This window comes from Neolamprologus brichardi, chromosome 16 (genome assembly GCF_056152115.1).
Source record: "Neolamprologus brichardi isolate AB-2024 chromosome 16, ASM5615211v1, whole genome shotgun sequence".
Classification (NCBI taxonomy): Eukaryota; Metazoa; Chordata; class Actinopteri; order Cichliformes; family Cichlidae; genus Neolamprologus; species Neolamprologus brichardi.
In genome coordinates, this window is record NC_142119.1 from 29119319 (window position 1) to 29136068 (window position 16750).

A 16750-nucleotide genomic window follows, 5' to 3' on the forward strand; every position below is an offset into this window, starting at 1 on the left:
TTTACTTCTAGTATTTTGGTACTGCACATATTTTATGCCAGATGCCCTTTCTCATGCAATCTCCCTCTGGATAATTCATCTGGGCTTGGGACAGGAGCAAGGAGTACACTGACTTGTGCTTCCCAAGCAGCTGTACCATGTGAGGTATAGTTTGAAGACTGTTACACCGACAAAAAGACAGAAGGGCAAGCTGGAAGTGGCACAGCTAAATATGTTAAGATTTTCAATGGGGTTGACCGTGATGGACAGAATTTGAAATGAGTATATCAGAGGGACAGCTCAGGTGAAGTGGTTTGGAGGCAAAGTTTGAGAGGCAAGGCTGCAATGATTTGGACATGTGCAGAAGAGGGATACTGGATATACTGGACGGAGAAAGGTGGTATGGAAAAGGATGAAGTGAAGGCAGATGATGCCCTGTGGTGACCCCTAAAGGGAACAGCCACAAGAAGAAGAAGTAATATCTACCTATATGTGAATAACACCTGTGCAGTAGGACTAAGTGCCATTCTGCATTCTTCCTATTGAAATAACAGGTATTATTTTAATTAATGACATTTCTCACTTCTCTTTTAATTATGAATTTCTAACCTAATTCCTCTCTGTGATTAAAGATTCACTTAATAAGCTGTAAAAATGTATTGTCTGATGATGCAGCATGCTAAGGATTAGATTAGGAATTCTAAAAAAAAAAGATTGTTGTCATAAATGTGGGTAATTGTTATTATTTAAGACACGTTTTACTCTTTTTTCATTTGGTTGAATCTGACATGTAATATATATTATATAAGAAACACTGATTTACGCAAAGTCCCCTATTACAAGTGAATAGCTATTTAATACTATTTTAAGTCATAGTGGGTACCATCATTCATACCGGATTTCCTATTGGCAACAGCCGTACAAGGAACGTACAAGGATAATTGCGCGGTTGCCAAGTAGTTAGTATCCTGTCGTTAGGAATTGGAGGACGCTTTCTTACCAACCTGGCAACTTTGAGTATGCGCTGGATACAGCAGACAGTATGGCGGACAACGAAAGTGATTTGGAAACAGACGGGCTTGAATTAGCTCTGGACACGTTGTGTGCTAAACACTGCAGCGGCGAATCGTCACTGAAGAGCAAAGAGTATTGCTCTGAGTTTTGTGAGGTATGTCGGGTGAATTTATATCCTGTGATTTACGGAGTCAGCGTTTGTTTATCGCTAACGATGCTAGCTTTGATAGCTAATGCTAGCCCCAGAGCAGCTCTTTTAATGCAGTTATGTGTTTAAGGCGGAGGCATAGCACATCAGAGACAGAGCAGAATTAGTTAGTCAGAGTTTACAGGTACGAACTGGGCTGTTGGGTGTCTTATTTTTGTATTAGTGTTTGTTTTTTTTGTTTGACGTTAGCTTTATAGCTAGATAGTAAAGCTAAGCTAATTAACGTTGTGGGCTTAACAAGGTTTGAAGAACAAGGGAAATGCAGCAGTTTTTACCCTTGCTGCCTAGAGTTGACATCAGTTGATAAAAATGCAAAAAGACGTACGTACTGACAAATGGTAAGTTATTTTTAGGGAAAAGCAGGAGCGTGGTTTCCTTTCACAATGCAAGGTGCCCTCGATGTGAAGAAATACCATAGCTGACTGCCAAATCGCAACTGAATTGTTTCACTATCCAGAATAACAGTACTTTGTTTTAGATATACACACTTGGAATGCGTTTATCTGGGAGGCAAACGTTTGGATAGCTAGTCGGATGAATTGGTTTTTAACTATCCTAGAGCATGGAGCTTGAATTGCGTAAATTAATCCATAAGTTCCACCAGTAGCTGTACTTAAAGTTTATAATTTAATAAAGTTGATTAACTTTACTATTATACCACTTACACTTACAAACACGCAGTTGCAAAAATGCTTCACATTCAGGATAAAAGAAACACCCCTCAATAAAATGACACACTTTAACTACCACATGGTACCTATACTCAAAGGTGTATGATGTATAACTGAAATTAATACACATAGTCAAAACAAAGAAAATACATAAGGAATACAAGTTCATAGTGTCTGCAAAATGAGTAATCTAAAACTGTGTTTTAAAGTGGACATGAAACACTACACGTATTAAGGCTAATTTACACCATGGAATCCCACTCTATAAAAACGGTCATAGATTTAACACTATTTTGAAAGCGGATTTAGGAAATAAGTGTTTAAAGTTTCAGTTTTTAGATCATCTGTAGAACCACATATGTTAGCTAACTAGAGACAGAATTAACAACCTTGTACAAACTATAAAGCAGTGTATGCGGGTCACTGTTGCCTATGTCTGTAGCAATGACTTTTATGTTAAAAAAAAACAAAACACGGATATACTGTTCGTTTTCACTCTCCATTTCCCACTTAGTGGTTCTTTGTTGTTGGCTAGCTGCACTGAACCAGGAAAATCCACCTGTTAGGCATACTGCTTGGGCTTCTACTTTATAAATGAGCACTGTGTGGAGGAGAGCGTGTTTGATTCAGGTGCACTAGTGGTTCACTGGACCAACAAGCTAAAATAAAAATTCAAGGATAACAGTAGTTATATTTTATCATTAAAAATATCATTTCAATTAAAGAGTTTGGCCATACTTGTGGATTAACCATTACAGAAACATTTTCTTTTTGATAATTATGAATACTGTTAAGTTATGAGAGCTGTGGCACAAACCTTAGATTGGGTGATGGTCTAACAAATGTGTTAGACATCCATACAATACATGTCTAATGGAGATGTCAAATAGAAATGTTCATTCTAATGAACATTTCTATTTGACACTGCACAAATTATATATAAAGCAATAAATAACCTGCTTCCTGACAATATTCTAAAAATGTTTTCTAAAAGGGAATGGGGATACAATTTGAGGGGGGAATTAAATTTAAAACATCCTCGTATCCGTACAACATTAAAAAGTTTTTGCATCTCTGTGTGTGGAGTGACGCTGTGGAACAGACTAAGTAAAGATATAAAGCAATGTCCGAGCATGGCACAGTTTAAAAAGCGGTTTAAGGAGATGGTTTTTACAGGGTACAGGGAAGAGGTAGAGATTTGATAGGGTGTTCTTGTCTAATATTTTCATGTGTGTACGGGTGCACGGGTATGTTGGTATGGGTATATATATATATATATATATATATATATATTTGTAGGTTGTGTATCCTTTGAGGTGTTAATGGGGTTATTGAAAATGTGTATATGTGCGTATGTGTATATACGTATGTATGGATAGTTAGAAACATATATGTATATATATTTTTTTAAAAAAAAGAATAATAATTAAATAAATAAATAAATGCACATGACATATAATGTAATTGCAAGGAGGTATTTCTGTAGTCTATAGATTACTAAATAGTGGAAAAGGGGTGGGATTAAATAAGCTTATGCTTCTTCCTGCTTCTTTTTGAACATAAAAGTTATTTGTAGTTGTGGTTGCTCGTTTTCTTTTTGTTTTGCTTTGTTTATTTGTCTCTTTTAATTCTATGTTGTTGTACTTTTTTAACATGTTCAAAATAAAGATTCAATCAATCAATCAATCAATCAATCAAACATTTCTATTTGATTGTGTTACAGTGTGTCTTATTTACGTTCTTATACTTTGGTTCTAAGATCCAATTTGTGTTCATATTCACACAGCACATCCACCAGCTGTCTTTATTATCCAAACAATTTCAGTGAGAATTCTTCTTGGTTTTGAGCGTAGTGTATTAAAACTGTTAAAACATTAGTACTCTGATGTGCAGTGTGGACGGATAACGAGTTCCACCATTTCATACCTAAATCACTATTTTCTATATATTACTTGTTTTTAACTTTTGGCAGCGTAAACCTTTCTGTTGTAAACTGTGTTAGATGTGGGATGAAAAACATACAGCTTTTAGCTGTCATGCATAGGATTCATTTAAGCCTTTCACATTTCTGTTTCATTCCTGGACAGCTTGTTGAGGAGTACACAGGGCAATGGCAAGTTCCTCTCCCGCAACTGAAGGTGCTGCGGACCGCACTCTACAATTTTACCAAAGCCACCACTGCCTTTCCAGATGACTGTCAGCACATCCAATATGTTCTCAGCAGTTTGGCCTTGTAAGTACAATGTTCACTGGAAGCTGTTTTAATGTGTTGTATTGATTGTAAATAAATTTATTTGAATAGCTGAACCCACGTATTTGGTTCGAAAATTCTTAATTGCCTAGCAGAGACATGACATAAAATGTTATTTCTGAAACAAAACTGAGAGACAGTTACTGTGAAAAATCGGTGTTGAAAATAGTACAGAAAATTTTCTGTAAATCAGTGTTTGTTGATGCTTTCAGATAAAAATTTAAAGGCTGTAGCTTAAATAGAGGTGAACCATAAATTCATGGAACCCTTTTTTATCTGTTGGGAAGAGCTGGAGCTCAGTGTCCAAAAGGAATAGCAGAGTTGTATTTGCTGCCTGTCTTTGAAATAGAAAAAGACACATATATTTTTTTAACTTGAATCATTTGGTAATGAGCAGCACAATTTTGAGTTGATCACCTCTCCTTTAAAACTAGCACTTGTAAGGCATTCATGTTCTGGTGGTTGTCACCTTGGTGTGAGATATTTTTTTAATGTCTCTGTCATTGTCTTGCAGGAGCTTCTTTGAACTCATGCTGTTTTTCAGCAAGGAAGAATTTGTGGAAGAGCCTTTAAAAGACATCCTTGACTCTTTTCAGGTGATTTAAAAACTGACCTGCTGTCAAATCCACAGTGCAATTTTTGTTTTTACAGGTGCTGAGTTTTAAACTAAAGGTAACAATACTTGTCTCAAAACTGCTGCCAGTTTCTTCTTGAACCAATATTTTATGATTGAAAATAGTGACTACCTCAGCTTCCTTCTATAACATTAAGATTTTGAATGAACATCTTCTCTGCAGATTTGCCACACTCGCCTCATGAGGCACAGGAACATCTACCTTCAGCATGTAAAGCAGATTATTAAAGTAGGAGGCCCATGGGAAAATCCTGTGTTACAGGGAATCCTGAAGGAGGATGATTTGCCACCAAACGACGGTAGGCATATATGACATATAGGAAATAATACAATACTTGTCCAAAATAAGTCATACATGCTGATATTTCATTGCATTGCCTTTAGACTTGATGAGGCACACATAAGTTGTGATATAGTTTCAAAAAAGCTTGGGCAATGTCACCACATTTACAGAGTTGCATTAAGTTTTTTGCCCAGATCTTGTACTGATGGTAAAGGACCACTGCATAAAATCTTCCAAAGATTACATCAGGGTTATTCTCTGGCTCTGTGATGACCACTCCATGTATAAAAATCATTTTTCATGCAATCACTTTTTAAGAAATTAAGCGGGATGGTATTCCTTGGTATTGTCATCTTGGAATACGATAAGAAAATGGCATGTAATGTCACTGAAACTTGACCTGGCGTCTTGAAGAAACCCAATTTCCACCCCTTCTTACCCTGATACACCCATAACTCTGGGATAGGGTAAATCTGGTGTCACCAGACCACTTTAACCCTTTTCCATTGCTGCAGTCCAATGATTATACTTCCGAGGAAACTGAAGGGTTTTTCTTTTTTTTTGTTGTTTTATTTTTAACTGATGGGCCCAATCTAGGCTCCCAATTAAATCCCAGTTTAGTCCCAATCCATTGAGTCTCTTCACATTGTTTGCGTGGAAATGCCTAGTTTCATTATTAAACAAATTTTGTTACTAAACTACCAAATGTTTCAGTCATCTTCTGTCATGATCACCCCCCCCCCCCCCACCCACCCCCGAGCAACCACATTTCCTCCTCAACACACCATTATATCTATCATCACATTTTAATAATGCATTGCACTGTCATCGCCTATATATAAATATATGCAATGACTTTATTTTCAGCAGGTAGTTCATATTAATACCCATCCCATGAGACTTACATTAACACATGCAATTACCTTCTATGCAGTTGAGGACTACTTGAGCTCAGAATTGCCAGTGTTCTTGGAGCTGCGAGTGCGATATCTGCAGGCCTGTGAACGAATGCAGGAGGCAATGGCTCTTGCTAAAAGCTGCCTGGAAAATCGTGAGGCTGGAAAGCATCTGTACTTCCATCAGGCCTACTTGACTTGCCTCTACAAAGCCTCGCTGCATGAAAACCTTTACAAGGAGGTGAGAATTGAAGAGCAGAACACGTAAACTTGAAAGAATTAGTGATAGGCGTTTCTAAAAATGGACATGGATGAATAAGAAAGGGGGGGGGGGAGCATTCTTTAGTCTTATTTATTTGTTGATCTACTATGTATTTAAAAAGTCATGTTCAAATCAACCCAAAACAGGAAAATAGTTAAGGCTATAGTATATTAGTAAATGATGCAACTGTATCACATATAATAGGTGACCATTTTGCAAATTAAAAGCTTTGTGAATGTCATACATTAACTATAATACGTGTTTTATAATAAATAAATGTATATGTCTATTTTCTTAACTTCTTCCTTAGATGGCAGAGATAGATGGCCGTGATGCAGTGGAGATAATCTGCAATACAGAGAGTGTTGAAAAAGATGAGCTGTTGTTATCACTGTGTAAAGCTTTTCTTACACAGCAGCTACACAATGGAGACATGTATTACATCTGGTAAGTATGACCTCATATAGAGGATTCAGAAAATATTCAGACCCTCTATAGGCTTAACAGGCCAGATTTCAGTAGTTTATCCCATTCCTTTTTGCAGATCCTTCCATGATCTGTCAGATTGGATGGGTACCATCCGTAAACTGCCATCTTTGGGTCTTTTAACATATGTTCTATGGGACCATGTCTCAGGTTTCTGTTACACTCAAGGACAATCAAACTTGTACTGAAAGTAAAGCTTGCACTGTTGTCTTGACTGCATGCTTAAGGTCTCTTGTGCAGGTCTTTTTTTCCAGCCCTCTTTCTGAATTTAGCTTTGTTTATTCTTTCCTTATTTTTGACCAGTCTCCTTGTATCTGGCACTAAAAAGCTCTGGAGCGCTTGTGAGGGGGAAAATCTTAAAGCTTTACATTTATTAAAACCTTTTTATTGACTGTCCCTCTCAACATCTCCGTTATAGAAGTCTTAAGAGTTCTTAAGAGAGTTCCTTTGACAGAACTTTTTTTAGTAAATGTAAGGGATTTGATTATACATTTTGGTGTGCCACGGCAAAAAGTAGAAATATTTTAAACATATTTTTACTTTTTGGGCAGGAGGCTATTGACTATAGAGTGAAAGAAATATCAATTTTACTACAATGGTGTGTCTCTCTCCTGTCAGTTTCTTCAGCCAGATTATGCAGGGTTGGGTATAGGGCATATCTTTGAATATGGCCGTAATGGGAGTTGTTGAAGTGATAACCCCATTAAGGTGCATGACTTTATTTTTTTTTATTTTAAATGCTTTAGCATCTCTCTGTTTGTTGACTTAATATCATAGTTGTTGCCTGATTAAAATCATACTGAACTAGATGTATATGCCTTTATGCAGGGACCTGGTGTTTATCTGGAGCAGACTGCATCTTAGGGCCCATCCCTCCAGACAAGGCTTCTTAGCTGAGTGCTTGCAGCTGGCCTCCTCTGCTACCAATGTCAGAGCCATCTTCCCCTTCATAAAATTGGTCACTACAGAGGTGAGATGTCATTGCAGCATCATCTTTTGTCGCCCTGTTAAATGGTAACAGTTTCTGTACACTGTCTAAAGTGTACAGAAACAGTTTAAAGTTATGTTTTTAATACTGTTAAATATTAGTTAAATGCTTTGGTTGAACAGTTAAAAATGTAAGTACTGCAGACATGCAGTTGGCAATTGAATATTTCTTTCCTTTTGATTTGATTCTTATATCTGTTTTTATCAGATTTATTCATCTGTGTTTATTTCCTTTTGAATAGCTGGGTGGTGATGGAATTCAAGTTTGCGTGGAGCTTTGTGCCAGGGCCCTGCAGCTGTGTGACATGCAGGCTGACACTGTAACCCGGTCACTCGTTTGCAAGACAATTGCCTTCCTGCTGCCCCATGACCTGGAGGTCTGTCGAGCGTGTGCCCTTCTTGTGTTTTGCCAGGAACGAAGCTTGGAGGCATACCGAACTGTCTCCCTGCTTTACATGCATCCTGATCAGGAGCCGCATCCCCACAACAACCCTGTCCGGACCTGTGATCGCTTTCATATTCTTCAGGTTAGAGGGGGTGATGCAATATATGTTAAACTTTATCTGATATGGGCTATATTTCAATATTATAACTGTGTGATTTGTTTACAACTGTGTTTTGCATGATTGTTTTTTTTTTCTTTTTGGTTTTTTTCTTTTCCCAGATGCTAAAGGAGCGCCTATGTTTTGACCCTGAATTTTGGAACTTCCTGACCCTTAGGACACATTGTTTAGAGTTAATGAATGATAAGGTTGTGAAGGCTGCTGTTCTCGACGAGATGGAAGAGGAGAAGGCATATAGTGAAGAACTACTAAAAAGTAACTGTGTAAATGAGTCATGCACTCAAGACTCCATCTCTTGCAACTGCACTGAAGCTGGATTTGTGAACCTTCCAGAAGAGCAAACTGTAGATGGAGAGGCCGGAAAACGTGTTGCACTGTCGAATAATGATTCTCTGAAGAGGAGGAAATGGAGAAAAAGGCTACGACGGAGAAAACGGCCTCGGTCTGATGATGAGTTTGAAATAGGTGATGATCCAGAGATCAAATACAATGTCAAATCTACCTCTTTAGGTAATAACTCTGTGTACTCACTAAGGCGCAATCACACTAACAAGGAAAATTCTTCTGTAAGTCTCCCTCTGAACCGCAATAGGGAATACTTGTCTAGATGTGTTAAGAGCAAAATTTTGAAAAGAAAAGGTCAAAAGAAAAGATGGTTGCAAGGTCTTCCAAGACTGGAGCTGGTACAGGCAGTGACAGAGAAAAAGGTCAAAGTTAGAGGGAGAAAACGGGGAAGGAAGCCATTATCAAAACTGGAACTCTCATATCCCGATAATGAAATATACCTTAACAAGGAGGAGTATGGATTTGAGAAAAAAATGGACACAGAAGACAAAGAGCAGGATATGCCTCAACTGAACTGTGAGCTTGAAATGAGTGACCAGAAAGAGAACCAACTTGGGCACTTGAACAGAGAAAATGGAGAACATAATGATTTGGTTTGTGAAATTAAGAATGATAGGCAGATGAAAGACCTGAAAGACAATGAATTTGAGCAGATGACAGACTTTAAGGAGAATGGAGAACATCCTGATTTGGCCTTTGAAATCAAAAGCGAACAGAGAGCGTATCAACTCGAGAAGATGATGGGCCCTAAGAAAGAAAATGGAGAACATAATGGCCTTGATTGTCATAACACTTTAAGTGAACCATCCCAAGAGGAATCTCAGACACAGGTGGAATCCAAACTTTGTGAAGGTCCACCCATTGAGAATCAAGCTGCTATCGGTATTGCTGAAGCTGATCCTGTGGACCTTGATGGTCCACTATTGGAGTTATTGGATTGTCCAGTAGAACTCTTTCACAGTTACTCCTTTAAATCCAAATCACCTGACAGTGAAAATCCTCAACCGCCAGAATCTACAGCATCTGAGGACCTTAATGGCAGCAATGAAGAGGAACCCCATCCGTCAGTTGAAACAGAAACAACAAACATTGAGGTTAGTTATTTCTCCATATTTACATTACTGTGCAAATGTCTCAAGCCTCCCTTATTTCGTTTTTTGCCGGGATGCGAAAGGGAAAAGGGATACAGTGAGTTATTTAAACATGCACACCCATGGAAATACAGGCAGAAACAAAGTTTGTACAATTCTAGCAAGTCAATTAAAGTCAATATTTGGTATGAACACCTCTATTCTTGAACTCCCTTAGGCAAGTTTTCTTGTGATTCTTGTGATGGTGGCTGCCTTTTGTTCTATTCTTTGTCAAGATGATCTACACTTCATTCAATAATGTTGAGGTCCAGGTTCTGGGGAAGACAATCCATGATTTATAGTGTTCCACTGAGTGTTTTCTAGTCAGGTACACTTTTCTGCACTGACAGTGTGTTTGGGATCATTGTCACGCTGAAAATTAAGCCACTGCCAATCAGATACTTTCCACATGGTATTGTATGATGACATAAACTATGACCAGACTTTTCTGCATTTATAATAGGATCAGTTTTGACAGTTACCCCAGTATCACTGGAGACCAGTGTTGGCAAGTTACTTTAAAAATGAATTAATTATAGTTACTAGTTACTTCTTCAAAAAAGGTAACTGTGTTACAAGATTCTAAAAGTAATTAATTACTTGAAAAGTAACTATTGTGTTACTTTAAAAAAAACGTTTAATCTTCTGGGGTCCAGGGTATGATTGGCCATTTTAACCACTTTTGATTTTCCCTTTACATTTCACCTTTAAAAACTTGTTTTGTATCATTCTTTTCAGCACAACCTCACGTGTCTGAATTTACAGTTATGTTTTCATTTTGACATACTGTATTAACACAATTGTTCTAAAATCAGACAAAAAACATAAAATCAGAGTAGAAAAATGTATATTTTTTATTGTAACAACCACAAACATCTTTATTGAATCATTTTTTAGTTATTTATTTATAGTCAGTTATTTGCAGCCCTTTACCTTTTACCCTCTTTTTTTAAATAACCATTTCAAACTATTTACATAACAATCAGCTGTTCTGCATTCAATAAGATGCCACACAAATTATTTGTGCCAATCCAAAAAAATAATTTCTGTCCACTATAAAGGAGAACATCACAGCCTGATACCTGTGGGTCTGACAGCAGCAGGTGTATCACTCCTGTTTTCTACCTGGAGACAGCAGTCACCTCGTTGTTCTGACACACAACACAAAACTATCCGCAACACTACACACTAACTACACAAGACAACACATTAACTACACACTCCAAACATGCTAAACGTCACAAATTTCTCACATCTCAAAACTCTCTCTCTCTCTCTCGCCGTCACTCCTAAAACTTCCCCCTCTTACTAAACCAAATGTCATTTTGCCATATCATTTTTGATTGGTCGACATGTTGCATTTTTCCACCAACACGAGTGGGCTGCTTTTTTAAAAAATTTTTTATTTTGGTCTTAAGCAGAGAGTGCTTGCTAGCCCTGTCCTTAGACGTTAACGTGACGAAACTATTCAGGAAAAAACAAGCATACAGTGAGGCAAAAAAGTATTTAGTCAGCCACCGATTGTGCAAGTTCCCCCACTTAAAATGATGACAGAGGTCAGTAATTTGCACCAGAGGTACACTTCAACTGTGAGAGACAGAATGTGAAAAAAAAATCCATGAATTCACATGGTAGGATTTGTAAAGAATTTATTCGTAAATCAGGGTGGAAAATAAGTATTTGGTCAATAACAAAAATACAACTCAATACTTTGTAACATAACCTTTGTTGGCAATAACAGAGGTCAAACGTTTACTATAGGTCTTTACCAGGTTTGCACACACAGTAGCTGGTATTTTGGCCCATTCCTCCATGCAGATCTTCTCAAGAGCAGTGATGTTTTGGGGCTGTCGCCGAGCAACACGGACTTTCAACTACCGCCACAGATTTTCTATGGGGTTGAGGTCTGGAGACTGGCTAGGCCACTCCAGGACTTTCAAATGCTTCTTACGGAGCCACTCCTTTGTTGCCCGGGCGGTGTGTTTTGGATCATTGTCATGTTGGAAGACCCAGCCTCGTTTCATCTTCAAAGTTCTCACTGATGGAAGGAGGTTTTGGCTCAAAATCTCACGATACTTGGCCCCATTCATTCTGTCCTTAACACGGATCAGTCATCCTGTCCCCTTGGCAGAAAAACAGCCCCATAGCATGATGTTTCCACCCCCATGCTTCACAGTAGGTATGGTGTTCTTGGGATGCAACTCAGTATTCTTCTTCCTCCAAACACGACGAGTTGAGTTTATACCAAAAAGTTCTACTTTGGTTTCATCTGACCACATGACATTCTCCCAATCCTCTGCTGTATCATCCATGTGCTCTCTGGCAAACTTCAGACGGGCCTGGACATGCACTGGCTTCAGCAGCGGAACACGTCTGGCACTGCGGGATTTGATTCCCTGCCGTTGTAGTGTGTTACTGATGGTGACCTTTGTTACTTTGGTCCCAGCTCTCTGCAGGTCATTCACCAGGTCCCCCCGTGTGGTTCTGGGATCTTTGCTCACCGTTCTCATGATCATTTTGACCCCACGGGATGAGATCTTGCGTGGAGCCCCAGATCGAGGGAGATTATCAGTGGTCTTGTATGTCTTCCATTTTCTGATGATTGCTCCCACAGTTGATTTTTTCACACCAAGCTGCTTGCCTATTGTAGATTCACTCTTCCCAGTCTGGTGCAGGTCTACAATTCTTTTCCTGGTGTCCTTCGAAAGCTCTTTGGTCTTGGCCATGGCGGAATTTGGAGTCTGACTGGTTGAGGCTGTGGACAGGTGTCTTTTATACAGATGATGAGGTCAAACAGGTGCCATTCATACAGGTAACGAGTGGGGGACAGAAAAGCTTCTTACAGAAGACGTTACAGGTCTGTGAGAGCCAGGGATTTTCCTTGTTTGAGGTGACCAAATACTTATTTTCCACCCTGATTTACGAATAAATTCTTTACAAATCCTACCATGTGAATTCATGGATTTTTTTTTTTCACATTCTGTCTCTCACAGTTGAAGTGTACCTCTGGTGCAAATTACTGACCTCTGTCATCATTTTAAGTGGGGGAACTTGCAGAATCGGTGGCTGACTAAATACTTTTTTGCCCCACTGTATATATTCTTTATCATGACTCTGGTTTTACGTGGCCTATCAACACAATTTAAAAACTGGTACATATCACCTTGTTGCTTTGTCATCTTAAGCAGCTGCGCGCGCTCCCGCGGGCGGCAATCACTTTCTGGTAGACGATCTGGTAGGCTTTTCTAATGACCATTAGAAATGCCGTTGCTTGCAACGCCGTTAATCCCATCACTGCTGGGGACCACAGACTTTTGCACAGTACTGTAATTTAAGAAATGTTGCTATGAAAGTCAATTATTACAGGGAGATATTTGAAGTATGTTCTCTTTTCTTCATATTGGGTTGCATTTGATTGCACATATACACTTCAGGAGAAGTACAGTTTTGCATGCAGTGACATGATGTGAATTGATGCTCTGCTGCTTCCAGCTCTGATTTGACTTTTCTCTTTTTCAGGTAAAAGTTAAGAGAACATGGAAGGACAGGGCTCTCCGTACTCAACAATATTCTCATTTGTCCCACTACTGCACATTCTGTGGCAAAGACTACAAAGGCTTGAATGTTATGAGACATGCTCTCTCGCACCTCAAAAGTAGGAAACTAAGATGCATTCTCTGCGGAAAACGCTTCAAACAGCTTCCTTTTGCCAAAAAGCACATTCTTGAGCACATTGATACAATGTGCAAACAAAAATCTTCTAATAAGGAGCCATCCATTGAAAATGCTCAAGCTGCTAATGGAGTAATAGACAATGCAGGAAATAAGTGCAAGCCTTGGGATAAAAAACAGACTTCTATTTCTGAGGACGAAACTCTTGGACAGAGATCCGGAAGCAAAGCTAAAGTGTCACATCTCAAGAGGGAAGAACGAATCATCAGGAACCTCCGTACCCTCATCAAGAAGACATCTGTGCTTCACAAAAAATGCAAAAAACCTAACACAAATATATTCAAACAAATCGACTTTAAGGATGAGCAGGTAATCATTAAAGAAGGCCTGGTAATTGTAAGTAATCCATCTGTGATTGAAGAAGAGGGGCAGGAGACGCCTGCGGGAGAAAATGCTTGTGGTGCAGACATCACATACCACTTGTGCCCGTCTGACTCCTGTGATAGAGTATTCTTGAGGATGACCAACACACTAACAAAGCATGCTATCAAATGCCATATCACTGAAGACAAGGTGCTAGAGAAGACTTTTGTTTGGGCCAAACACAAGTGCACCCTCTGCCTCAGGTAAGAGAACTTTAAATAACTGCAGATATTTAAAAAAATTAAATAAAAAAAGGCGGTCTCTTAACTGATTGTAAAACACTAAAAGACTCCATACATGTACAGTTAAAGGGTTTGAATTTGGGAAGTTGATTCAGCATGTTACGCACTGTTTTTTCTCTCTCAACAGGCAGATTCAGTTTCTTCAGCATTATAAGGACCACATGAAGAGCCACAGTAGTCCTCTTCCACACTTCTGCTACCATCTAGAGTGTAAGCAGCGCTTTGTGACACAGCAGGAATTAAAGGATCACATAAATACCCACCAGCCCTTCCGACCTCAGTGTCCTTTCACTGGCTGTGAGAAACTTTTCTCAAGTTATCTGGGTCTATATGACCATGAATGGAGGCACTATGTCCCAGTCCCGCAGAAAGACGAGCTAGAATTGGGACCCAGCAAACTGATAAAGGAAAGCGCTGAAGCTCCATGGAAACAGAGAGTGAAGGTCGAGGAGATATGGCTACAGAGTAGAAAGGGGCAGCAGGAGAGTCCCATTCCTGATGGTGAGGCCTCTCGTGTTGAGGATTTCACACTAATAAACAAAACTGATGGTGAGACTGGTGGAATAAATGCGCAAAGCAATAATCTTCTTAAATCTGATAACTATTCGGAGAAAACTGTTGCAGATCAGCACACAGATGATACCAAACCTACCATCAATGGATATGAAGATGTGAAAATAAATGTTTCAGAGGGGTTTATGCCCGCTTCTCACACTAACGCTGCTTCAGCGACTCCCACCAAAAGATGTCGAAAAAGACCAACTGTCGAGGTAGACCCTTTAAACGTCAGAGATCTGGAAGATATTTCTACTTTGGCCGAGGGAGTCCAACAGAATATAGCAGAGCCACACATTCCCGAGCACAAAACCTTCAAACCCGAAGATCCCTCCTACGCAACTTTTGTCAAGGCCCCTTTCATCCGGCCACCTCCGTCCACCTACCTGGATGAATCTGTGCTTTCAATGCGCAAAAGGAGGTCCACTGATGATGCTCCCAAGAAAATTATTTATTGGAGTCATAAGAAAAAGAAGGACCCTGATCCAGAAAAGGAGCAGCAGGTGGAGGATGTGGCCCCCGAGCATAAGATCAGACATCGCTGTGATAAATGCCTTTCCTCTTACAGCAGTCTGGAGGAGTTGCAGAAACACAAAGCCCTCAACACGTGCTCTTCCCTCTTTGGCTTTGATTCAGATGATGAAAGTAAGTTTGCTTAACTCCATTTTCTGACCCTGTTTTTTTTTTTTATTATTATTATTATTATTATTATTATTATTATTATTATTATTATTACCTTGAACAACCAGTAACTGTTTTTTCCCCTTGCTGTTTTTAGGTTAATATTTGCAGGAGTGTGAAGAGGAGTTGCAATTGGAATGGCTATTTCTGTTACTTGGCTCAGGAGGGGCCTTCATGACAACTAAACACTAAAATCCTTTCTTAATGATCAGTCATAGTGCTTGAGGCAAAGGAGATGTAAACCAGAAAATACCTAGTACCTAAAAAAAACAAAAACAAATTTGGGTTGAAACTACACACAATATTTATTCACCCTTTTAAAAAAAACAAACATTGATTATAAAAACTTTAGTAAACAAATTTTAAAGCGAGTCTGAAAAATGCCTCGGACCCTTGACTACTCCATCTAATTTGTTGTTTTATTTATTTTTTTTATTTATTTATTTTTTTTACTAATTTGACCTGCTGACTTTGTCAAGTCCATGTAAATTTGGTTAATACACTAATTGTCAGGTAACGGGAATCTGAATAATGGACCCATTCCCTCTGCTGTGGTGTTCACGAGTCTTTAGAGACTGGATAAGAGAATGAATTCTACACACAGTTCATCATTGGAAGTGTGAATTGCAGTGTGCAAACAACATGGATGTTCTGTGGTCTTCCAAATGAGGCATGGACCACTTAGTTTGTATCGTAGAGCACTTGAGAACTTACTAGACTGTAAAGGTGGATATCAGATGGCTGCATCATCGTAACTTTTGTACACTGTAAAATCTATTTTCTAAATAAGTCCTTCAAACCCCCGTCACAAATGCACATTTTAAACTAAGAAAATCATGTGGGTAGCAGTTGGGCAGGACTGGGGTTGCCTTTATTAAATTTCTCTAGTTGTGATACAACAATTATGTATTAGGGCCGTGGCCAAAACGTTTGAAACAATGTAAATCTGCCTTCATTTTGTCAAACTTTCTGTACAGCGTATGCATTACTCACAATTCTGTTAGTGCCAAGACTGAATCAGTGTTCACACTGTAGGATGATAAACACAATGTAACTAATACAGTACCAGCTTGCTTTAAAGTTTTTATTCTTTTAAGTTGGTTTAAACAATGATTGTGCATTTCTTTATGTAGAGTATTTCACATTTATCATATATGAACCTTTCAGGTGGTTGATCTGTTTAATACCTTTTTGATGTAATGTTTATATAAGACGGTGCACTTAAACCTGCTTATTTATATGTACAAATGTCAATAGATTGGATTTGTAAAGGTATTGATTCCCCATCTATTTTTCTTAAAGAAAAAAGTGATGAAATTTGTTTGAATAAACAAACTAAACCTCTGCCCTCCAGTGTGATCTGCTTTAAAGCTTGGGTTGCGTGCTGTGGGGTAGTATAGTAAAGGAAAACACAAACTCAGTATATGCATATAGGTCAACATTGCATATTTATTTATTTAGGGATGTA

The 16750-nt window shown here is 38.7% G+C and overlaps 1 protein-coding gene across 2 annotated transcripts; it reads left to right on the top strand.

Annotated features, from left to right (window-relative positions):
* The first annotated feature begins 972 nt into the window (after nt 1-972).
* Nucleotides 973-16624, top strand: znf654 (zinc finger protein 654). Of its 2 annotated transcripts, XM_006802377.3 has the most exons (12): nt 973-1147; nt 3960-4105; nt 4638-4719; nt 4921-5056; nt 5975-6177; nt 6509-6645; nt 7513-7654; nt 7914-8198; nt 8336-9673; nt 13229-14007; nt 14174-15246; nt 15380-16624. In XM_006802377.3, exons 1-12 carry the CDS (start codon nt 1022-1024, stop codon nt 15382-15384), a joined length of 4452 nt encoding a protein of 1483 aa, XP_006802440.2. In that variant the 5' UTR covers nt 973-1021; the 3' UTR covers nt 15385-16624. The 2 variants fall into 2 exon arrangements, with proteins under 2 accessions (XP_006802440.2, XP_087686255.1); XM_087830129.1 differs by lacking the exon at nt 15380-16624 and having other exon boundaries at nt 14174-15260.
* Nucleotides 16625-16750: the final 126 nt, after the last annotated feature.

Coding starts and splice junctions, on each gene's coding strand:
- znf654 (XM_087830129.1), top strand. CDS start 1,022: ATGGCGGACAACGAAAGTGATTTGGAAACAGACGGGCTTGAATTAGCT. Junction 4,106..4,637: donor GTTCTCAGCAGTTTGGCCTT/GTAAGTACAATG, acceptor ATTGTCTTGCAG/GAGCTTCTTTGAACTCATGC. Junction 9,674..13,228: donor CAGAAACAACAAACATTGAG/GTTAGTTATTTC, acceptor TCTCTTTTTCAG/GTAAAAGTTAAGAGAACATG.